Genomic DNA, 25,919 nt, shown 5'->3' on the forward strand with positions numbered 1-25,919 from the left:
CCACATTATCAAATATGGGCAATGTCTTTATCGAAGGTTTGGGCACTCATTTATGTGTAATGTGGGGTAGATTGCATAATGCGGATCTCCCACAAGGGGTGAGGGATCTAAATACTTTAGCACTTTCGAGGGACACAGAGGAGAAAGTACATGGTCATGTTGAGAGATTGTTTGAGTATAGGAGGGACTTTGAAAAATTACGGGATGAGGATGGTGAAGACAACAGTATGTATGTACAGAAACGGTTCCTTCCGTGTCATAGATCGGCATCTGAGGAAGTACGAATTTGTACCAAAGATGCGATTCGATGGATCTCGGATTCATCGATACCGCCGGATGAAGTATATGACACATATAGTCAGTATACAGTAGAAATGCAGAGGAAGGTGATTCAGGTAATGGTACAGTACCTGCAGGATGAATGTGTAAGGAAGAAGGTTAGTTGTCCTATAGAGTTATTGGGTATTTGTAAGAGGGTTTTTTCGCCCGACACTTCTTCAGCTGCCTTAGTGCTCGACCTGGCTCTGTTGTTTAGTAAGCGGTCAGAGTTACCTATATCTCAGTTGCCTATGAGAGAGGTTCCTCCGACATTTGCCCCAAAGGTTGAGATTCCCGCTAACGCTGGGACTGGTGCACCCGCTGTGGACATCCCTGCACATTATGTATCGCAATTTGTTCACGTCCCGTTTTCAGGACAGAAAGTGAACACTATTAGACAATCAATTCCCGATATTAGGAAAAATCCGACAGGATTCTACAAAGAGATAGAGTCCGTTTTGCAGTCCTCTGTGTTCACCTTAAGTGATATTGACTTGCTATTCCCTGTATTCCTGCCCGCAGATTTATGGAACCAGGTTCGAACAATAGACGATGTGCCAGGGTTGGGAAATACGTGGGCTAACATGACTAGGTCTGATGGGGAAAGACCAGCTGGAGAGAAACCACCTCAGGTAATACTTACTTTGCCTGATAAAATTGTCGCAAAATTGAAAACCATAATTCCTGAGAAAAGAATTATTTGGGACAAGCTTACGGCCTGTGTTCAAGGAAAAACTGAAGGTGTCACCGAGTTCTTTAATAGATTCGAACAGGTATTCTCTGACTTCAGTGGACAGGACTTGGGCACAGAGTCTGGGAAAAGGTTGTTTGTGGACAAATTTGTATGTGGATTGTTGCCCGACATCCAGTCACAGATTATGTCCTCTGAGAGCGCTTGGCAAGCGAAATCCCAATCTGAAGTTTTGCACATGGCTCAGTATTATGAGAACCGTGTTAATAATGAAAAAGAGAAAATAGAGAAGAGGAAAGGAGATTTGAAGACTAAAGTATTGTTGCAACAAATTGTTAGAAATCCCAGAGGAGGTACTTCACAGACCAGAGGTCAGTATGTCCCGAAAGGAAACGCTCCTTTGGGTCCTGTGAATGTTAATTAATGTGCCTATTGCCGCCAGGAAGGTCATTGGCGAGCACAGTGCCCCGTCCTTTGCCAAAGGTCAAACAATGCATTTGGGAGTATGGGTAGACGACCTAGAGGACGCCCCGGAGCGGGGGGCCCCGATAGAGGTCAGTTCTCGCAAGATCCTCAGGAACCTTTTTCACGGGAAAAATCAGACTTCGAGTGTGGATACGAGAAACATATTTGATCACCCTTTTGCTGCCTACCTTTCTGAAGAGCTTCCTTCCGACGACATTTTATTTTGTTAGGACTGCCCGAAGCAGGATTTGGAACCTTCACCTATTCCTGTTAATCAGAATGGTCCCTACGTTGAATTGTTAGTGGGGAATAGAAAACATCAGTTTTTGATAGACACTGGAGCACAGAAGTGCTCCATTGCTCATTCCCGGGTTCCAAACATTCCACTGTCAGGGCAAACAAATGTTTCTGTAGGGTTTTCTGGCATACCAATTGCTTGCCCGGTTTCTTCGCCGGTGTCTGTTTCTTTGGGTCCCTTCACGGACCATTGTCCCTTCCTCCTGACTTCGAACTGTGGAGAGAATTTGCTGGAGTTAAATTTGTTGATGAAACTGAATGCAGTAATTCATTGTTCCTCTGACGGAGTGCGACTGACGGTTTCACCACAGCAACTTCCCAATTCTCAGTTTCTGACTCGACCATTGCCTCCTGAGTTTAGCGTTGTTCCGTAATGTTTATGGGCGGTTGACGACAATGATGTCGGGGTGCTACAGATTGAACCCGTTAAAATAGTTTTGAAACATGGAGTTAAACTACCACCCATTCCGCAATATAAAATATCAGTTGAGGGCGAGCGTGCTTTGAAGTGCATTGTCTCCGATTTTGTGCATTGAGGAGTGATTGAAGAGTTGCCTGTATACAAGAAAGGCGACAATGCAATCCCATACCGTTTTATAATTGATCTACGTGCTATTAACAAAGTTGTCGCCCCACAATTTCCAATTGTGCCTGATGTAACAACGATACTAACAATGATCCCTGCTACAGCTACGCACTTTAGTGTTGTGGATCTAAATAATGCTTTCTTTAGTATTCCTATACACAAGGAGAGTAGATATTTGTTCACGTTCACCTTGGGGGGACGTTTGTTCACATTTACTCGTGCACCTCAAGGGTATACTGAAAGTCCAAGCATTTATAGTAGGGCTTTGAAAGAGCAGCTTGATACCCTTGAATTGCCAACTACTTGTACATTGCTTCAGTATGTCAATGACTTACTTTTAGCTGCAGATTCTGAAAGTGCTTGTAAAGAAGGCACTGTGTTGTTGCTTATTCATCTGGCCGAAAACGGTCTTAAAGCTTTGCTCAAGAAATTTCAATATTGTTGTCAGGAGGTCGCCTATTTAGGCTACCTCCTGTCAAAGGAGGGGAGAAGATTGACACCTGAAAGAATAAAACACATTTCTGGCATGTCTGTTCCAAATACACAGAAAGAAGTCATAGCCTTAATAGGTATGGCTTCTTACTGTAGGTTGTGGATCCCAAACTTCTCACTAGTGATAAAACCGATATTGGCTTTGACAAAGAAGGGCATTTCTTTGCCGCTGCTATGGAAATCGGAACATCAACGATCATTTGAGCTTCTCAAAACTGCGTTATGCTCTGCACCGGTTCTGGGTACTCCAAATTATGACAAGGCCTTTGTGTTGTTTTTGCATGAATGTGATGGATGTGCTTTGGCTGTGTTAACACAGGAACACGGAGGGTAGACTAGGCCATGCGGCTGCTACTCTTCCGCCCTTGATCCTGTCGCATGCGCTTTGCCAAGATGTTTGTGAGCTGTCGCTGCTGCTGCTGCGTCTGTAAAACAGAGTGAGGGAATGGTCCTAGGCCATGATTTAATTTTGATGGTACCTCACTCTGTAGATGTTCTATTGAATAAAACCCAAACGCAACACCTCACCTCTGCACGGCTGACGAGGTACGAATTAATTCTGTTTGCCCCTCACATTCAAATTAAGAGGTGTTGTGTTCTTAATCCGGCTGAACTCCTACCTTTCCCGCAAAATACTGTTTGCGGTGACGAAAAATTACATGACTGCCTGTATACTACTGAACAGGAAACAAAGGGCAGGATAGATCTTATAGATACTCCTTTGGGCAATGCGGAAGGGGAGCTGTTTTGTGATGGCTCCTGCTTCAAACTTCCTGATGGTACATCTACAGCTGCCTACGCAGTCACTACATTGAGTACGGTTGTTGAAAGTAAGAGAATTCCGCATAACTCCGCGCAGGCCGCAGAGATTATAGCGTTGACCCGAGCTTGTGAACTCTCCGAAGGGCATACAGTAAACATATATACTGATAGCCAGTACGACTTTGGGGTGGCTCACAACTTTGGGAGGCTCTGGTCGGAAAGAGGGTTCCTAACCTCACATGGGACCAAGATTCAGCATGGTCCCCTGATAGTGCAATTGCTCTCGGCACTCTCGCTCCCTAGTCAGTTAGCGATCATGAAATGTGCAGCACATCGTAAGGTCATAGATGATGTGGGAAAGGGGAATGCTATTGCTGACCAGATAGCCAGGCAAACGGCCACAGACCTTAGCGCAGACATCTACGCTCTAAGGGAAACAAAAGATGCCTATGTAATGGATGAGGGTATCGGGTCTGTGCGAGATATCCAAACTGATGCCACAATAGAAGAATCTAAAAAGTGGGCCGAAGGAATGGGGAAACTAGATGATGATGGGTGTTGGGTGGATACATCTGAAGGGAAATGGTTGCTCCCTGATTCATATGTACTGGCGATGGTTACAATGGCACACGGTCCTACGCATGTGTGTGCTCAGCAGATCACGAAAATGTTACAACAAGTCTGGGTAAATGATAAAATTTTGAAGATTGCACAGCGACATGTTCAGAATTGTATGATTTGCTTACAGCACAATGTGGGGAAGGGGACAGTAACTCGAAGGGGTAGCTTTGGGCCAACTTCTGTTCCCTTCGAGGTCATCCACTTTTATTTTATTGAGATGGAACAGTGTAACAATCTAAAATATGTTTTTGTGATTATTTGTGCTTTTAGTAAATGGGTTGAGGCTTTCCCAGTTAAGGATGCTACTGCCATGACCACTGCAAAGACTATGGTAAAGGAATTCTTTCCACGATTTGGGCTACGTAGGGTAATTTGGTCGGACAACGGTCCCCATTTCGTTGCAGCAGTAATTTCGCAGATATGCACAGCGTTACACATTGAAAAGCGATTTCACTCGGCTAGACATCCTCAAAGTGCTGGGTTGGTAGAGAGACATAACGGTATCCTAAAGAATAAGCTTGCTAAAACATGTGCCGGCACCAAACTGAAATGGCCACATGCCTTACCTATTGTATTGTTAGCCATGCGTACCACACCTCAAACTAAGACTGGGCTCTCTCCATTTGAGGTAGTGATGGGGAGATCTGCTAACATTTGGGGCCTTCCGAAGCCCAAAACCCTGAGGGAGGTCGAAAATGTATTGCTTGTAGACTACTGTAACCAGTTGACTAAAAATCTGTATCTCATTTACCATCAGGTCCAATCAGCTTTACCTGTACGGTTTACGGGCCCAGGACACGATATTCATCCTGGAAGTTGGGTCCTAGTGAAGGCCTACGAAAGGTCTTCCTGTCTCGCGCCTCGCTGGCGGGGACCCTACCAGGTGCTGTTGGTCACCCAGACAGCAGTGCGGGTGGCTGGAAAGAAGCATTGGATCCACGCGACGCATGTCAAGAAACTTCCTCACCCGACGCCACACGTTACAGAAGAAGCAGAACCCCTCGCTGATGCTACAATCTCTGATCCTGCAGTAGCAAATAGCGCTGTGAGTGTGTCGGAGAATTTCTCTGAGCCCGTGGAGCTTGGGGAACAGTCCATTTCGTCTCCGCACTCTTTGAAAAGGTCACTTCCGGAAAACACTGTTTCAAGTTCTGCGACTTCTGCCACCTCCGATACGTTGCTTCCCTCAGGAAGTGACGTTACCCTATTTCCGGATCAAACAGTACTGGGTACCACCAGGTACGACCTTCGACGAAGAAAATAGAACTACGGCACAGGTTTTTCCTGTGCATCTGAAAAGAAGAAGTGATTGAAAGTTTTCGCTTGTAAAAGAAAGTTCTTTTTGAACAAAAGGAAAAAAGGGATTCTGCTGGCTAGGGTTGGGGAAGGACTAAGAAGTCACGCGACCGTAGTGTCAACAGCAACGAACATTGGGGTCGTCGATTGAGAAACTACGATGCCTGCCACCTCCACCGCTGCTGCTCGCATTGGACTTGTAAATAAGGGGGTGACCAACTCGGACAACGAACAATGTGCCTGGGCCCCGAAAACATATTGCTGTGTTGTGTTAATAGTAATTGGAATTTGTATAATTACTGCTGTGGGACTTTGGTACTTTGAAGAAATTTACCCTCTAAAACCTCTACTGCCAATTGAAATTGTACCTACTGCTTTGACTCCCTCTGTACACCTTCATACTTTGTCACCTAGAGATTCCCAGCATAGACGAAAGTACCATAATAACACTTTAATGATAATAATGAATTCAACGCATGCCATTTTTAATAAGAGTAATTGCTGGATTTGCACCCATTTACCGCAATATGGGAACAAGGGGCTAGGATGGTATATTCACCCTTTACCTTTAACGACTGCTTGCTATGCCTCTCTTAGAGCACTATTCTTTGGCAGTTGGAATGATAGCATCTCAGGGAACTCTGATGGAACTAATTTAAATGATTTTGAGAAACGTGAATTGACTCCCATGGGATGCTCGCGTTTTGCAAATAGAAGTAAACCTAATGTTGCTTCTATTAGGCCATCTGATAAACTATCTCTTCCTTTTCAAACTCTAATTTCCTTTAAAATGGCTCCGATAGGCAATAAGGACGCTGTGCCTCCTTCCTACTCTATTAATCATAGCCCCGATTCAGTCCCCTTTTGTGTACAAAGAAATGGCACTCGGTCAATGGGAGATTTTGAAGGTTGTGTGAACATTGTAAATTTGACCGGGGAGAACAGGCCTCTGTATGTAGGGGGGCCTGTCTATTTACTTTGCAGTAATTTAGCATTTCCCTGGTTGCCCAAGGATTGGCAGGGAACCTGTTATTTAGGAATCCTGTTACCTGGGGTATTCATAGCTAGTACATTGGAAGTTTCTAAGGCTTTTTGCGTTTTGCAAATAGAAGTAAACCTAATGTTGCTTCTATTAGGCCATCTGATAAACTATCTCTTCCTTTTCAAACTCTAATTTCCTTTAAAATGGCTCCGATAGGCAATAAGGACGCTGTGCCTCCTTCCTACTCTATTAATCATAGCCCCGATTCAGTCCCCTTTTGTGTACAAAGAAATGGCACTCGGTCAATGGGAGATTTTGAAGGTTGTGTGAACATTGTAAATTTGACCGGGGAGAACAGGCCTCTGTATGTAGGGGGGCCTGTCTATTTACTTTGCAGTAATTTAGCATTTCCCTGGTTGCCCAAGGATTGGCAGGGAACCTGTTATTTAGGAATCCTGTTACCTGGGGTATTCATAGCGAGTACATTGGAAGTTTCTAAGGCTCGACCACGGCGGGACGAGAACGGAGATACCCCTGGGCAAGTATTGGGAGATATAGCAAAATCAGTTGTGCCATTTTGGGGACAGATAGCAAATTCTGAAAATATTAGGGGGCTAGCAAGAGTACTGGAGAGAACCATCAACCGGACCACGGATATACTCTACAATATGACACTGGAACAGAAAGCAATAAGATTGGTAGCACTCCAAAATCGGATGGCATTAGATGTCATCCTGGCAGAACGTGGTGGAGTATGCAAATTAGTGGGGTCCGCTTGCTGTGTTTTCGTACCAGATTCCTCACCGACAATTTTCAAAGCAATACAGAACTTGCATATCCTTAGTTCTGAAGTGCATGTTCCTGTGGGAGATTGGAATATTAGCGCTTGGTTCTGGGATTCTCTACGATCCTGGGGTTGGAAGGTGCTTTCTGTTATATTGGTTATTTTGGGAATCCTGCTATTCCTTTGTTGCTGTTTCCAATGTCTACCTAGTATATGTACAATACTAGGGGGATGTTGTGCTCAGGCAGTGAGCACAATAGGGCACAAAATGTATGCCCCAGATACAGCATCTAAAGAGTTTGCGTTACAAGAGGTTCTGATGAACGACCTAATGGCTATAGATATTACAGATAATGATTCAGGATGTATGGACGACAGTGCATGGAGTTATTTACAAAGATATTAGAAATGATATTAGCACTTGGCATAGGCCAAAAGGAGGGTTTGTCGGAATTGAAACAATATTATGCCTCCTATCGTAACAATTGTATGTGTATTGGCCTACGCCAAGTTGTCTAAACATCATATGCGAACAAACTCCACGGCAAGGTCTTGACCTTAGAGAAAGTAATGTAAGTCGCCATCTTGGATTAAGCCGCCATTTTAGGTTCTCTTGTTATATGGAAGTCACCCTGAACATCAAAATGGAGGCCGAATGACATTCTGAGTAAGATTCTGGCCGTTGTGACCTCCGTACATATGAATAATTAATATACCTGCAGGCCACTTGTCGGGGTCGCGAACTGAGACCTTGTCCTACCGTTGACCTATATGTAAATGTACAACTATATCAGTGAAATCAATCGAAATGCATATATTACAGGATTGACCTGGCAAGGAACCTATAGGCCCGGCTCATAGAATGGTTAACCCGCGAGAGGGTTGGCCAAGGGCTGGACAAACTGTATAAAAGACCCAGGTATTTCAACGTACGGTCTCTCTCACTAACACATCGAACCCTCGTTGAAGTTCGTTATGTTACTCTGAGAGCCGAATAGCTATCCGTTTGTCAATTGACTTGGTAACTGGTGTAGCTTTTAAATAAAGCACTTGTATGTTCTTTGTAACCTGTGTTGGTGTGTTTCTTTCTGGGCTTCCCGGCCTCATTTATTTTTCTGTTTCCACACAATGTCCTATGTTTGAATCCATAGCATCCCTTTGACATTTGTTTTTTTACACTTTGCTTTGTTGGGACGCTATTATAGGTTTCCATGCACTAATAGATATGCAAACCTGACTAATGGCGAACCATTTTACTTCATTCACCGATGTACATTCCGTGAAATACTGACTACGTAGCAGAGCTGCACAACTGCGCTTATAGAAACACATGATCAGTTACATATCCAATGGGTATTTCTAAAAGCTGAAATAAAACCTACCGTCCTGGAGAAGTTTGCTTGGAGGAACCTGCATTTTCAAACAACTGCGCTCTCGCTGCAACACTAAGAATGAAGAGGAGAAGATGCAATTTAATCCTGAACCAGCTTTTCCAATGCAGCAGTTTTATTTATTTATTTATTTGTTTATATAGTGTCACCCGCTCGCAGGCATCAGGGCGCTGACATGAAGATGTAGGTACAAAAACAAATATAATCACAGGACAAGGCGCTCTGTAGCAGTTCAAGGGGTTTGCGAAGAATGCATTGACAGTATAACAGCATGACGGATCAATGGTACAACAAACGTCAAGGTACAGCACAGATTCATTTCACCCATTTTAATTATGTTCAGTTACCACTCTCTCACATCACGTTGACCAATCGCAATAGAGGGCTTAGGGGGTGGATTAAGAACTACAAGTCGGCCTTCCCTACAGTGCAACTGCTGATGGTTACCCCACTGCCCAACCAATCCTCCTTTCCAAAATAAACCACAACAAAAGAAATCTTTTGCGTACTCTATTCCGCTGCCGTCTTGAACACTCACTATACCTCCTAATTTATAGGTGCCACGGGCAGTGTCTTCTGCGTTTTTCCCCACTGATCTGCATGTAATGGGAAAAGATGATCATTCGAGATCTCTATTTGGTTTTTCATACCCATCTCCATTAGCAGTCTGGACATTAAAAGGTTAATGGTGATAATGGCATGGGTGGCGGGCTGTACTCGATGGCAAAGTACATGGAAAAGGGCTGGATCGGGGCTTATCGCTATTAGCACCCCAGGATACCAATCCAGTAACCTGGGTGCAGAGAGCATTGCAGTTTGATTCAATGAACGAGAAGCCTCGTGGCGTCCTGTTCATGGAATGAAATTACTTCTGTAGGATGGTCACCATGGATCTGGAAGTTGGGGCTCCATATGCAGCCCCTCTTCCATTTCCTTGGCAGCCAACATGGACCGGGAGCGGAAGCAGCACTAAGTAATGGCCAAATGAGCCATTAGCGCCTACTATGGCATGCCAACCAGGTCACTGTGGCGCAAGTCTTCCAGTAATCAGTGAATACTCAAATGCCTTTGAGAAGGAGAGCTCAGAAGCAACTGCACGTTGAGTACACCCTCCCTTTGTTTATCAAACACAATTGACCTGTTAAAACACAAACAATACAAACTGACTAATGGTTTGCAATATATCTTTTCTGAAACAGATGCTATTAAACTTAAAGCTCTGCATTGCCCACTTTTCTACTTGTTCTGGTTTCATCTGTGGTGTGCCACCCTTCAAAGAGAACGAGTCCCTCCCAGGGCTTGTGCTAATGTCACATGTCTAAGACCATATGACGAGCTGAATAAAATTGACAAGCTATTTCCGGCTTGTCAGTCGATGCCAACTGACTCCTGCATGTTGTGTATTCTTTGCTGTAGCGCGATGCTGGTACTGTGTTTCAGGCAGGGGGTCTGCTGCTGCAGGGCCCTCTACCTGGACAGTGCCCCTGCTGGACAACGTGGTTCACAATGGCCCCCCTATGTCAGCAGAGCCCCTGCTGGGCAACTCTGTACCGATACGCCAGCAGAGCCCTTGCCGGGAAACTGGGCACATATATGCCGGTGCCCCTGCTGTGCAACTCCGGCGTTGTCTGTGGTGATGGCTTGGGTGACCTCAGGCCATAGAAGCACCCATGGGATCACGGGTGGGCAGGGTGCCCCCCTGTCACTGGATGTTGGCTGGGTGCTCCCAGCAGTGGTCTGTCTGGCCTGCGTGACCTAACATCATGCATCATAAAAAGTGGTTGGATTCCTAATGTAATTCAGATGAAAAGTATAGCCGGTTTTAAAAATCTAACACCCTTGCAGTGCACCAGTATTGTCCAGAGGGTCGGGAAACAGAAGGGGATAATTTACCTTTTTCCTCAATTGCCAGGCGAGTTCACTGGGTCCACAGGTTCCCCCTAACCTTTTTTTTTGTAGATGTAGAGAAAGGGCTTAATGTTAAAGTTCCATTCAGCGTAGCATACAATGTCCTTTCCATTCAATATATCCTTTCACTTGGCAAAACACACGTTTTTTCCTCACAACACAATTTCATAAACCATGGCAGATGCTCTTTTCTCAAAGGCCACACAATTGTTAATACATCATAATACTTCTTCAAAAGAAACACTTGAGTCAGGATGGTTCAATAATCACTTTCTGAAATGCAACAGTTCATCAAGACAATGTGATGGAATTAACACTTCTCTTCCACCACACCTTTTTAACACAACCACAGTACTTTAAATCATGTTCTTCTTTCCTGGTATACTCGCCTGCCAGAATAAACCTCCTACTACTACAAATGTACTATGTGGTCATTACAAAAACCGTCCACACCAGGAACATACATGAGGAGTTTTGAACCAACAACTGCTTCTCTTTATAGTCTGTTGACTATTAAAGTGGGTTACATCTCTTCCCAAACTGATTTGCCATAAAACAAATATTGTTCTCTTGCTCGCCTGTTGGCTGTAGGCCATTAAGGTTGCAGTTCTCTCACTCCCTTGGTCTCTCATACAAGGAAAGCTTTGCTCTTGCTGCCTTTGTCTTGTGGTTATGCAACCTCATGGCTATTGGCAATGGGGTAACAATTATCTCCCAATTGATATCCCTTACTTGGAGAGTTGCGACCAGTTGGTCCTTGTATCACTCTTCTATGGACTGCGCAATGCAGGTTACAATTGTCTTCTGATTGATATCCCTTGTTAGGAGAGTTGCACCCAGTTTGCCTTAATATCCCTCTTCTCGTGTTTTGGCAATGCAGGGTACAATGGTCCCCTAATTGGTATCCCTTATTAGGAGAGTTGCGCTCAGTTTGCATCAGTTAATTCGTTCATATTCAAAATTATTACTTTCACCTAGCAGTCTTCTTCAGAGTGGCCCAGGGTCACCTGCTTCAGGCCATCTCATCGGTATACCTTGGCGTTTCCTTATGACTCGCCGGTGTTGCTGCAGATCTCTTCAGGGCCTTCTCTGCTTCTGCCAGCTTGAGTTTGACTGCCGCGGTCAACCCAGTCCTTCAGAGGAGCTCTGGCAGCTCTGTGTGATCTCTGGCGTGACTTGAGTACCAGAGCAGTTTATGGAATGTCAGGAAATCGTCTCCCACACAGTGTGGCTTGCTTTCGAAATGTCTTCTGCTGCACATTCTCTGCATGGCTACAGTGCCCCAGCAACTACAGTATCTCCCGCACAGCATCCTGCTGTTGCCACAGCTTCTCTCTGCTTCTGCACCTAAAGCCCATGTATATATTTATACTTATTTTTGTATATATTTAAAGATCCCACTTAGGTGCTTTCTGCCATAACAACTTGACTGCTCATTCTGCTTAATCACCCTGGAACACCTCTTTCTCATCCCAGTACCATAAGCATTATGGGACTTGAAGTATATCACGGTTGTTAAGTCAAAACTGTCCATTTACAATAGGCCACTAGGGCGTTAGGAACATTAGAGGAATCATTTAAAGCTGTCGCTCACTCCCCTTGACATGAGTTCCTTCCCATATGACCCTCCCTCATAATACCACCTGAGAGTCAGGATCAGGTAGCGGCTACCATTTCTTAGGCCACGTGAGAGGAGGCCCATGTAGGGATCTTAGGGATGATCTCATAAGATTTATCACAGAGGTTAGAGGAGGCTTTGCGGATCAATAAGCCAAACCTGGTACCTTTCTCAGATAAGGGAGGGGAGTGAGAGAAGGTTGCACAATCAGTATGCAGAGCGACAATGTGCAGGAATCCATACTTCTCTTATGACCAACACAGAGGAGGTCACTGGCAGTTGAAGTACTCTGAGATGGAGCAAATAGAATTGATAGTCATAGTTTTAGAAAGGGTTTCAAGGGCAAGAAGATGAGATGGAGAGAGGAAGGGTTGATTATATCAGAATACGAGAGAGGTACACAAGTTTAAACCAGAAGTGGATGGAGCAGCAACAGTGCTTTTTGGAGAAGTGGACATGGATAAGGATGGGTGGGAAACAGAGGGTAGGGAAGAGCAGTGGGGAGATCATGGCAGAGACTTTACTACGTCCCCAGGAAAAGCATAGGGAAAGGGTGGTTAATAACGGGGTGATAAGTAGGATAGTAGCAAGATGCAGATGATTAGGCGGTTAGCAAGCGAAATAGCATCAGTCACCAAAATGCAGTTGGTTATACCGGTAGCTAACAATTTTCCTGCTGTCAAAGCAAGATACTGAGGCGCTAGGCCTGGGTGATGTGATAACCTTCTAGACAGCAGCTGCAAGCTATAGTAGCATGAAAAAGTCTTGAGCCCTCAGTAAACACCAAAGACCTGTTGAATGATGAACATATTTAAGAAATGTGCATACATGAAGACCTGCACGTTCCAAGAGGTACCATGGTAGCCATTTAAAATCCACTTGAAAAAGGATATTGCAATGTATTGTTAACAATCGACAACAAGAAACTGAAAACACAATCCTTTTTTAAATAAAATGCTTATTCCAGTTCTCTTTTGGACGACAGTCGTTTCACAATTTATTTAAAAAATCTAAATGGCTTACACTGATCCTGGTCTCTGGTAGCCATTGCTTGATGCTGTATCTAACCTTGGTCTCCGGGACATTTTCGGTGGTAGGTCAGGGTTGGCTGGAATTTGTGGTGTGTCTTTGAGATCCATGGATGCCAAACTCCGAACAGATCCACTGCAGCTTTTCGTTCCTAACAAACATTGTATTGAACAGAAGTGAATGGCCATATAAGAATTTAGTAAATTTTGAATAATCTTAAATTCAGATTATGGTGAAATATGATAGACATTTTTCTATAAATATATTTATTAAACATCAGTAGTAGGTCCCATTTGAGAACCTATTGCACGTAGGTAAAGTTGTAGATAGAAAAACTTTGTTCGACCTATCTCTTTGACAATTATTGGTGAGGAGTTAGCCACAATGTACTCTTCAAAATGTTATGTTATGTTAAAATGAATTTTGAACCCTATTGTCATTCAGCTTTTTAGCTTCACATTCACATCACTATTTAATGCTAAATGTTGTTATTGTAAGACCACCTACCGTTGCGAAAACAAATTATTTTCATTTCATGAAAAATGTTAATTTATTTCAGTGTAATTTTCACCAATGATAGAATCTTGCAATGTGTATAAAGATGTCCATTTTAAAGTGGGAAGAAAGCCTGAAGGGCATTTGCATTGTTGCCAGATATCTTGGAATGTAGCTCTGGCCCAAGTTATGTCCCTACACTCACACAGGGGGAGATCAATGGCATGAAGTAGGAAGAGCGTACATTATGAGTACACAATCATTTGGTGCTATACCCTGCCAGCCAAGCTTATTGATAATATCAATGAATTATCGCAAGGGATAGAAGGACTGCAATGAGCCTTTGCAACATTACGTTCTGAATTAAAGGAATGCTTACAGCTCTAGAGATGCCGGCCTTAAGTGAAGCCCCGAGTAGCCATTCCGGGTAAATCTGGAGAGGGATTGAAGAATATCCTCCCCAATCAGACTCTTGTATTTTGAAAAAGCTCTCGAGGTAAGGATACATGGACACTAATGATAGTAAAATGTGATTAATGTAGGTAAGAAGCACTAAAACAGTGAAATGATATTCAAAGTTTTAAATTTATATTAAAATCATAAATGTATTCAGCACAATATCAAGCATGATGACAATTCAGAACTAATAAACATTCACCCATTCAATTCAGTGTAGTTTTCTACGATTTCATGTGTAGATTACATCCTTCACAAGATATTACGCCCTAGATATGTTACTTTACATTCTTTATCATTTACACAAACAAATTTGTAGCACTGATAATGTACATTGTATCATGTCTCTTACAGGTGTTGAGGAACACCTACAGGCAGTCACTAGCACCATTTCCCATAAGGAAATATGTTCTGCAATACTAGGATTTCAACATCTGAGTCTTAAAAATCTTATTACATCAATATCCGATATAAGAGTAGGTTTTCAAATGCTGCTTTTTAAAAAGCTACAATCATTCATCAGGATTCTTGAGAAAAAAAACTCAAATGCCAGCGATTGTACATAAATGTCAGAGTGTGAAACATATTGTCCTATTGCTTTTATTCTACTGTGTATCATTTTTTAATTCAACTTTAGTCAAAGGTAATGCTCAACGTCATGACATTAACCATTCTTAAACTTACCATCCAAGGTAGAAATTGACCGAACAGAAGATGCTGCAGATCTTTTTAATCCAGAGAGACCATAGAGTGATTTTTTGGTCAGATCAATTGGTGGCGAGACGCTGGTAGGGCTGGTTACTGAGGAAACACTCTGCGAGTCAGATTCACAATCAGTTTTTGTTGCATCTTCTTTAGAACTTGATTCTGGGCTGGTTGTCCAGAGTCCAGAGTGTTTTTGCCCATTGGAAGTGGGGGCAGACGCAATCCAGGAAATCCCGGCACTCTTCTCTCTTTGCTGTGATGACACTGGCATTGTGATGCTGTTCTGCTCCGACGAATGGGATGACAGTGACTCTATGCTGCCCATTGGAGTGCTGATTGGACTGCTGCTGTAGGAATCACCTGTAAAACATGAAATGGAGTATGTTGGACAAATGATACAGCATGCTGCTCAAATAAATTACATCTGTTGATGGTGTATAATGTAGTAAATGATTATTCCAGATTTTCAATAAGTGTGCGAAGGGTGGTGTTTCATAAAGTTCCCCAAGGCAAACAAAACATTTTGAAGAGTGAGTGTGGCTACACCATAATATAACCCAAAACAAGGGCAATAATGTTTCTTGTGCTTTCAACTAGAATTTTCTTTTCCTGAAGATTCCTCAAAAAATTATTAGCCCCTACCTGCACAACACACATGACTACCCATGGGACTCTGCAGGCTCAAGAAATAGCATTTTTAGATCAAGAAAATGCAATTCAAGCAGAGTGGACATTGTAGTTTAGGAATACAGGGGCAGCTAAGGGGAACCCGCCATAAATATAAGAGAATAAAAGCGTGTATTCATGAGAATGCGTTTGCGGAACCCAACTTTGTGAAACACTTATATGGTCCCTATTCAGGCCCATTTGCTTTAATTTAAATCTCTAAAAAAGGTTAATTCATCACACAGTTGTAGGACCCATGAAAGTAAGTCCATATTGAGGAATGACACTGACTTGAGAAAGTAAACAGTACCGGTATTGGAAAAGTAATCAATTATTGAAGCCATAATCTCTCGATTATCTGCAGGTGAATACACCATAACAGTCATAAACTGCAATGGGGCTATCGCCTGTGTGACCAGTTATGCCTCTACCACCTTTTTTTTATATAAACAAGGACATAGAGACTGACATTTAGAGGCCACACAAAAACACACCTAGTTCGTAACAAAATATGTAATTTATCCGCCAGCGAATGTTCTGTTGTGGCTGCTATTAGTGAAGCCAAAGTCGGGACTATCCCAAACACTAATATATTTATGTGCATGTATTTGCTAGTGCACTTCCTATTTCAGTCCAGTATAATATCATGTTGGGTAGACCTGACATGGCCCTTTATAGATATGGCCTGCATGAAATCAGGTATGTTCTGAATCTAGATCTAATATTTGATGTGGGAGTCATCAATGATGTGATCTGTGATGTTATCTTTGTGGTCATAGGCTGTGCAACAGGGCCTGCAAAGCCAAGGTGGCTTTAGCTGAATTTCAGGGGTTTTGTTGCATTAAGTTCTCACCTTAACATCCCTGCAACTAAAGTTTTTTCCTTGAATTTCAAGGGTTTTGCTTTTCCATAGATTCTAGAGCGCTTCGGCTATGGTCAGTGGGCATGGCCTTTGGCCGTGTCCACTGTCCATTTTAAAACGCTACCAGACCACTAGCCATGGCCTTCAGATTGCAGGCTTTGAGAACTCGTAATGTTTTTAGGGAATGCGCAGTGAGATAACATTATTTGCCATGGAGCACACACTTTGTTTAAGCAGTGTTCACCAAGTGGTACACCCCTTTTCAGTGCCATCATTTTGGCGTGGGGACTATTTCTGGGCCACACCAATTCTGCCGCAGATCTCATTTCAGCATGCCCTTTTTGGCACAAAAGCCATTCCGGCACCGTTGTTTTGGCAAACAGGATGTTTGGACATGGCTGCGGATAGCAGCGGCCAGCATAAATGCGATTTTGTTTATTTAATTTTTTTTGTTTTAGAATGTTGCCCAGAGCAAGTGTGGTCTTCTTTTTGAATATATGTGCAGTGTAAGGGGGAATGTGTGTGTGAGGGTGAGAGTGTCATCTGAGAGGGTGTGCATGCAATGTGTGCGTGTTTGATGTGAGCGTTTGTGTGTGTCTGTGTGTACATGGTATAAAGTTGTTTGTGAGGGATAGTTGCATGCAGTTTATAATGTTGCAGTAAATAAACGTGTTTCATGTTTAATACATGTTAAATTCTGCAATGACAGTGAAATACATGTCCCATCCGGTTTTATAATGTTGCAGCAAATACACCTTTTTCACATTTATCCATATTCCAAAATGCCAAGTGCCTGCAGGTTCATGCCAATTGTGACCTCTCGCACCAAAACATCCTCGCGCCGAGAGGTACAAAATGAAAAGTTCCTGCAGATTCATGGTGTGCCAATTGCGACCTCAAGCCAAAACATCCTTGCACCAAGAGGTATCCGCCCCAACTCACTGCGTCTAACTGGGCACGCCCAAACAGAAACTGTGGCAAAAAGGTCACGCCATAACGGGGTGCACATAACTGGCCATGCCGAAATGTCCTGTCCCATATTCTAAGCCCCTTGTTTAATGGCCGGTCTCTTGGTGACTGTTGTGATACATCGCACGATTCCAACTAACCACATTTAAGCAGCACGGAAACAGGGAAGAAATGAACGGCTGCAACAATAACATATGCCCAGGTACTTTCTGCACCCATAGCGAAAATCAAAAGCTGGCACCCATGAATATACACACATTACTGCTTATCTTCAAAGTGAAGAAAGGGCCAGCCCCCTCAGGACATGTTGCTCTAACTGGTCTTGTAACATTGTCTCATTTATTAGGCACCATGGCCTGAGGGGGGCTAGCCTTTTTCTCATTTTGAAGACAAGCAGGGTGAGTCCTGGTTACTGCATAGATGGGAGACCTGAGTCACCAGTGAATTTTCACCCTTGATGTCACTGTAGCTGTAAAAATACCTATTTTTTTTATTATGTATTACAAATTGCAGGTTTTGAGAACTCAATGTTTATAGTTAATGCCCTGTGCAATTAAATTATTTGCTGAGGATCTCACACTTTGGTTAAGCAGCGTGCTACAATCCCCTTGTTTTATAGCTGGTCTCTTGGTGACTTTTGTGATACATCACACAACCCCAAATAGCTGCATTGAAGCAGCATAAAAAAGGTAAGAAAATGATCAGCTGCAAGAATAACTTATGCCCAGGTAATTTTGCCTGTAAAGCGAAAATCAAAAGCTGGCACCCGTGAATATACACAACGTAACTGGCCACATATTTTAAAGCCAAATATACAAAAGTGGTTCAATTGACCTTCTCCTTAGAAGAAAGTGCACAAGACAAAATCGCATTGGATGGTTACAAAAAGTAATGAACACCAGAAAAATAATCTCAGAGAAGAAATCTTTCCATAAAAGGTGCTCACCTTTAAACCCAGCAATTTGTTGACAAATATGGTAAACAAAATCCCAATACGAAATAAGTGCTTGTGGTCTTGTGGGTAAGCATCTGCACTGGGAACATGACAACCTGAGTAAAATCCTGGTAGCCAAATACTTGAGCAAGCTTGCCAACCTCAGAAAACCCCATGTGCTGTGCCCGCACTCTGGAAAAAAAAGGTACACTTTTCACCCACATGTGTCCTTTACTTGTGCCCTGAAAAGCAGCAACAATCAGGGGAGAATAACTGCACAAGTGTCCAGGATTACAAATTCTCTTGCCATATTGTGGGCAAATACTAATTGCATACTTGCCTTCTCATCATTTCCCCTCCTCACCCCCATGTCTGGCGTTCAACAACACTCTGCTTTATAAAGATAACTTGAATAAAACACATTCCATAGTGTCACTCAAATATATAAATCCTTATTGAACTATGTTAGGCAAAAAGTGTACAATTGTTGCATCATTCCCCCCATCTTCACCGGGACACAACAAATACTAGAATGCAATTCAGCAAAAGGCAAATAATTGTCTCTGAGTGCAAGATTTAAGGACTGGCAGCAGCACGGTTTAAAAAAGAATAATGTGGATGCTATGTGTTATGAGATATTCAAAAATAGGAAAACACACAGCATTCGGGACTGTGGATTGTGTCCCATCCATGCAGTAACCGGGACCAACCCTGTTTAATTTCAAAGCAAGGAAAGATCCAGCCCCCTTAGGCCATGTTTCTCTAAGTGGTCCTGTAAGGTGGGCTCATTTAGGCTCATTTAGGCAACATGTCCTTAGGGGGCTGACACCTTCTTTCTTCACTTTGAAACTAAGCAGGGTTCGTCCCAGTTACTGCAGCGACAGTTACTTACTGTACACTGTTACTGTAAAAATATACATTTAGTTTAGTATTATTGACTGAAAGACTACAAATACCAGAATGCAATTCAGCAAAAGGCAAAAAATGGTTTCTGAGTGCAAAACTTACAAGGACTGCCGCGCGGTTTAAAAAAAATAACAATTTGGAAGCTCATTCGGTTGCCTATCCATGCAGTAACCATGCCTGACCTTGCTTAGCTTCAAAGCGGGGCTGATCCTTCTTAGCTTCAAAGCAAGGAAAGGGCCGGCCCAGTGGTCTTGTAACTTTGGCTCATTAAGCGAGCAACATGGCCCGAGGAGGCTGGCCCCTTCCTCACTTTGAAGCTAAGCAGCGTCTGTCCTGGCAACTGCATGTATGGTAGACCTGGATGGCAATTATGTCACTGGCCATGGCTTTTCACCTCCGACGTCCCAAGAGCTGTAAACATTTTTTTTTTTAAAACTTGTATCCGCGAGCACAGAACTACTCTTAATCGCGACTATACGTAGTCCTTTGCAGCCACGAATATCGGGGAAAGATGGGTGGGAAAAAAATGCTTTCCTGCCCCTCCAGGCCCTCACCAAGTGCCCCCTTATCTGTGCCAGCTCCTCCCACTCCCCAGATGGCCTCCTCACCTATCCCTTTCCCCCAACAACACAGGCTGTTTCTGTGACGCTGTTTTCTTTGAGATGTTGGCTATTTGCGGCTATAGGCCGAGGCTACGGAAAGCTTTGTGTTGCACAATCAGTCCATAGACCTCCTCCAACTTCTAAATTTCACTTGGTGCCCTCTAGCCACACCCCCACCCCACCTTTAGCCTGATGGCATTTGCATATTGTTTGACCTGAAAATAGCTTCTTTCCTGCATTTCATTTTCCCATATCCTCGGCCATAACCTCGAATATCTCTTGCATCGAGAGAAAAACAAAATGGCGGCTTTTTCATTTCTGAAAACCATGATCCTGCAATGCACCATGGGAGATATAACTATCCATTTTGCAGAAGAGGACACACCATCTCTCTCAAATATTTAAATAACTACTTCATGGAATAACCCCAAACCACGCATGGATGGTGAGTCAACACTTTGTGGCCAAGTTGTTTCAGACCTGGACCAAATTGGTTCAGCAGTCTGAACTGTGCGCGTTTTGAAAAAAATGACCTTGTTTGTCTATGGGAAAATGAATGGGAAGTAGGCCGCAACTTGGGAGACATTTTTTTTTTTGTCTTCTTAATAACTTTCTTATTTTTATAACGGTTCTTTAAGAAACATTGCAGTGTGGGAGGGCGCAAGTCCCTAATCACTTTTAAAATTGGACAAATCCTTTACACGAATCCAAGGTTATTAATAATAGAATTCTGAGGGGTTCCTATGGGAGTCCGACTCACTTTAAATAAAGGGTGGCTATTGCCACCCTATATTATATATATTGTATTAGGGATCCCCAAACCCTTAATATAGGCCTGTACTACACAAATCGGAGGAGTGGCTGAGCTATTTTAGAAAGAGTTATGTGAGCTGTAGGGCAGTGCAAAACAAAAGAGGTGATTGGTGGAAGTTTGTAATTAATCTTAATCCTCGTCAGTTCGGGTTGGACTGCCCCTTTTGGGGTGGGACCAAGCCTGATTTGCAGATGTCTTTCCTTACTTTGTAATGGCTTGGCAGGCGAAGAACGATGGTCTGGAAGGTTGCCCAGAGCAATGCCAGAGGTTATAATTCATTCTAAACCTTCCAGTCATCATCTCTTTGTTTTAGCTGTAGAGCAGTACAATGAAATCAGTTCACACAGGTATCTGAGTAAACAGTTACTCACATACAGTTATATTAAAATATATTTATTTATATATACACAAGACACACAAGCAAATCTAAAATTCAGCAACTAACAATAACATTCAATGTGAAATGGAATCAATTAACATAAGAAACAATAATGCGGATGAGTAACTTTGTCTATGCTTTACATATCCAGCACTTAGAGTGACATCAATTACGTCAGTATTAGCACTTATATACATCACCTTTTCAAAATTGAGCTGGGAGGGAAAGTTTCAGAGTTAGGCAGAACACACTTTAGCAACTGTAAATAACAAATATACTCTCCCATATGTTTTATTTTTAAATATACACTCACAAAGAATATAGAAATGGGATTAGTTGTGCACTCCTATTATATAAAAAAAGAAATGGAATGTTTTTTTTCAGGGGTAAATTGCCCCAATAAATTCAGGCACACTATGGGGTCAGCTATGCAATTTCAGTCCACAAATAATATTTAAAGTATGGGTTTGTGGTGCCTACTCTTTTCATGAGTTTATTCCTGTTTTTATTTTTGTAAAATAAGGGGATACAAAAATAATTGCCACTGAATTCTTTTTAATATGTCTGTAGTGATAGCAATTGGTTTGGTGTTGTAAATAGGTCTTGTGTAAATATGTAGGGTGCGATCTCAGAATATTGGGTGTCCTGGAGGGCGACAAGGGCCCTAACCCAACAGCGTACATTGAATCCCTGCTACAACAGGAGATAGGAGCAGGAAAACTCACACAAGGATTTGCAGTAGAAAGAGCACACAGGCCCCTCCAGAAAAGACCCCCCCCCGGGTTCACATCCTTGCCCGATGATCGCAAAAATACTCAATTTCCAAGATCGATAAACCATCCTAAGGTACTCCAGGGAGGGGGGCCCCATTGAACGCGGCAATGCCAAAATAACTATTTACCCAGACTACACCCCAAAGGTGCAGAGGGAGAGAAACTCATGTGTGCCGGTCAAGGCCAGGTTTAGGCAATTAAACCTAAAATACATGCTGCTCTATCCATCAAGGCTTAAGGTCCTCTAAAAGGGCCGTGCGATCTTCCTAGAGTCCCCGGCAGCTGCCAATATGTGGATGGAGGACAACAACCTTGCCGAAGGAGGAGAAACTCACCCCAAGGACAATTGAGAAAAACTGGCCTGCAGCACACAAGAAACATGAGCAAAGCCGCTCCGCAACCCCAAGCAACCAAGAAAGTAACACACTCTATCGATGGCTAAATAGATGCGGCCCTCGCTTGGCCCCACACCAGGCACAGGACTCAACCCCCACGAACAGAACAGGTCAGGCCAGTTGCCAGACCGACCCCGCTCGAGCCCGATACCCGGATGGGTCCTGATGGCGCGAGAGCACCCGAGCACCGCAAGAAGGATGCAGTCGCTGGGCGCACCAGTTCCAGTTTTTTTAAATGTTACATTAGTTACACAGTCTTCACACTATCGCAATCAAGGTGGCAGAGAGAAGGGGCACCACAGACCCCGAATGAGGTCAACACTAAGACCCGAGACCGGGGAACCAATGAAGGAAAACAGCAGCTGCTGAGAAACATCAAAGAGGGTAGATACAAAGGACACACCACTCCACCCCAATGGCAAAACACCTGAAAGTGATGACGTGGAATGTACGAGGGATGGGCTCATACCTAAGAAGGAATAGGATCCAGTCCTATCTCTGCAGAAAGAAGATCTCAATTGCAATGCTCCAAGAGACCCACCTGTCGGAAGAGTCGTCAACCAAGCTGGCGGAACGATGGGAGGCACCGGGAAGGGAGCACCCTACTCTAAATACGCTTGAGGGGTCTTCACGTGGGTGAACCCAGAAGTACCATTTCAACTTGTGGGCACAGAGGTCGATAAAGAAGGCAGATACCTAATAATGTGGGGAACCATAGAGCACACTGCGGTATGCCTAGTGAACTCCTATTTTACACACCATGGAATAACCTCAGAGCACTATGCGCCAAAATGGCACACCATAGGGAAGGAACCTTCATATGGGGAGGTGACTTTAACTGCGTCAGGAACAGAACCATGGACAGATCTGCACCCCCCCCCCCCAACAGCCCAGCAATGCGGCCACCCACACACTCAATGATACGCTAGAACACCTCCATTTGGTAGACATCTGGAGAGAACAGCACCCCACTGAGAGAAACTACTCATTCTACTCGGCTCCGCACAAGATCCACACGAGGATCGACTACTTGTTCATCGACAGAGACCAAATCTCAAAGGCGGATGCAACTGCATATCTAGGTAGATCCATATCTGATCACTCACCGCTACTCATGCAGTGGAAATTGAGGGGACCCAGACCACCGATCCCAACATGGAGAATGCCCGCGGCGGCTCTCACCGATCAGGAATTTAGGGAACATCTTGGCACCAAACTAGAGGACTACAAAGACAACAACGAAGGATCTGTATCGAGCTGGAGCATGATGTGGGAGGCTATGAAGGTAGTAACGCGTGGAGAAGCAATATCAGGGGCCGGGGGCATCCGGAAGCACCTGACAGCAGCGCTCGAGGAGCAGGAAGCTGAGATAACGCGCCTTGAGACATACTCCGTCACCTCCCCGGAGACAGAAGCGACACTGCAAGAAATCCGTAACGAAAGCCACGCAGCCCAGAACAGGCTGGCAAAATTCGACTTTGCAGTGCACACCGCCAGGGCCCACAAGGAAGCTGACAAACCAGGCAGATTACTGGCCTGGCTGTGCAAACACGAACAGCCAAGACACCTCCCAACAGAGATCAGGGACGAAGGCGGCACGACGCATAAGTCACAACAAGATATTAACAACGCTTTTGCAGAATTTTACTCCAAGCTATACTCCCATGGCAATCAAATACACAGAGAAGACATCAAGGCCACCCTGGAAGAGATTGGACTCCCGAAGCTCTCAGAGGAACACAGAGAGGCATTGGAAGCAGAGATCACCACGGACGATGTCACAGAAGCAAATCAGGTATCTGCCCACCTGCAAGACCCCCGGCAGTGACGGTCTTCCACCTGAGTTTTACAAAGCTTACGAAGCCACTTTCACCCCAATACTACACAAGGTCTACATGGAGGTGTACGAGAATGGAATTCTCCCCAACACCATGAAGGAGACAATCATGTCCCCATGCTTAAGCCAAACAAACCACCCACGGACTGTGACTCATACCGTCCATTAGCGAGGCTCAAATATGACAGCAAGATCCTGACCAATATCCTAGCCAAGAGACTCGTGAAGGTGGTGGGGACCATAATTCACGAAGACCAAAACAGCTTTGTCCCGGGACGAAACACCACGGTTAACTTGAGAAGACTGCAACACATCACAGCAGAAACCCACACAAGTGAAGAAGATTGTGCGGTGTTCTCACTCGATGCCATCAAGGCTTTTGACTCCATATACTGGGAGTGGCTGATTGAGGTGTTGAGGGAGTTTGGGTTTGGAGAGGGCTTTGTGAGATGGATCAAGGTTCTCTACAACTCGCCCATGGCAAGAGTGAAAACGGGAAGAATGATTTCAGAAGCCTGGGCGATACAGCGGGGCACCAGGCAGGGATGCCCATTGTCACTGATACTATACATCTTGGGACTGGAACCGATCGCTATCTACTTTAGAAAGCAGCTCTTCGATGCCGGCATCAAACTGGGCAACCAATACTCTATAATATCCCTGTACGCAGACGACATACTCTTGTATGTGAAAGACCCACACGTGAACGCACAGGTCATACTGGCCGTCCTCGATAACTACGCACTCTATTCAGGGATCAGGTTCAGCAGATCAAAATCTTGTTCATTCCCACTAGCCCGATTTAGAGACTTGGAGGGATCCGACCTACCAGAAGTGGGGATAAAATGGCAACCTAAGACATTTCGATACCTAGGAATTAATATTTATCACACCCCGGAACTTACACACGACCACAACACCGAAATCACAATGAAAGGACTTTGCAGGTCCATGAAATTCTGATCGAAACTGCCACTCGCAATGATGGGTAGAGTAGCCATTGCAAAAATGATAATCCTCCCACGCTTCTTGTACTTCTTCACAAACATCTGACACTACATTCGCCCACCCTTCTTCCGGAGACTGGAGACACTAATCAGAGACTTCCTATGGGGCCCATCCAGACACAAGCTGTCCCTAACAGTTCTTACGCTGCGTCACAAATAGGGTGGAGTTCAACTTCCTGATTTTCAAATGTACTACCTAGACACACAGCTTAGCCACATGACGAGGTGGCTCCAGGACGAGCCGTGCAGCGAACTAGAACTACTAAGACAAATGACCTGCGACCTATTCCCCAAGGAGACACTCTGGAACCCACTGAGGCAGTACAGGACGTCCCCATGATCACAAAACTGGGCAGACAGATCTGGACCAGAACCTGCTCCGTCCAGCGATTGACCCATCCGTATTCGCCCGACACCCCTATCCTGGTGGATGTATGCAAGACTATCACAGACCTCAGGGTGGCGAGACGCTGGGAGGGAGCTGGGATCTACGTGTGGGGGGACATGTTTGAAGATGGCAAATTCAGAGATTTCGAATCGATGCAGACGGTAGAAGGACTAACCAGTGGCCAATTCCTATGGTACCACAGAATCAAACAGATTGCAAAGAAAAAATGGAGCAACTGGCCAGAGGAACCCACACCAGACCCCTTGCTGCAAGAAATGCACGAGCTAGCAGATGGCTGGAAACCGGTGACCCGACTCTATGGCCGACTGATGGACAAACCCAACCGCAAGAGCACTGCACTGAAAGAAAGATGGGAAACCGACCTGGGTGTCACACTGACAGACAAAGAATGGGAAAGGATACTCCTCTACCCCAAAGAGGTGTCCAGGAACGCCAGATTCAGACAAATACAAATGAACGTCTTGTACAGA

General features: G+C 44.1%; 1 protein-coding gene across 2 annotated transcripts in view; it reads right to left on the reverse strand.

Moving 5' to 3' along the window:
- ARHGAP42 (Rho GTPase activating protein 42) overlaps positions 1–25,919 on the reverse strand; it is a 979,121-nt gene that overhangs the window by 40,362 nt on the left and 912,840 nt on the right. The window contains exons 20-22 of one of the 2 annotated variants that reach the window (XM_069639111.1): positions 14,876–15,256; positions 13,280–13,391; positions 8,677–8,739 (exon numbers count right to left, since the gene is read on the reverse strand). In XM_069639111.1, the coding sequence (XP_069495212.1) occupies positions 8,677–8,739; positions 13,280–13,391; positions 14,876–15,256 (556 nt within the window). Of the gene's footprint in view, positions 1–8,676; positions 8,740–13,234; positions 13,392–14,875; positions 15,257–25,919 lie in introns of both variants that reach the window. The other variant, XM_069639110.1, reaches the window with a different exon arrangement.

The sequence above is a fragment of the Ambystoma mexicanum genome, chromosome 7q, assembly GCF_040938575.1.
Source record: "Ambystoma mexicanum isolate Mex_15411 chromosome 7q, UKY_AmexF1_1, whole genome shotgun sequence".
Lineage (NCBI taxonomy): Eukaryota > Metazoa > Chordata > Amphibia > Caudata > Ambystomatidae > Ambystoma > Ambystoma mexicanum.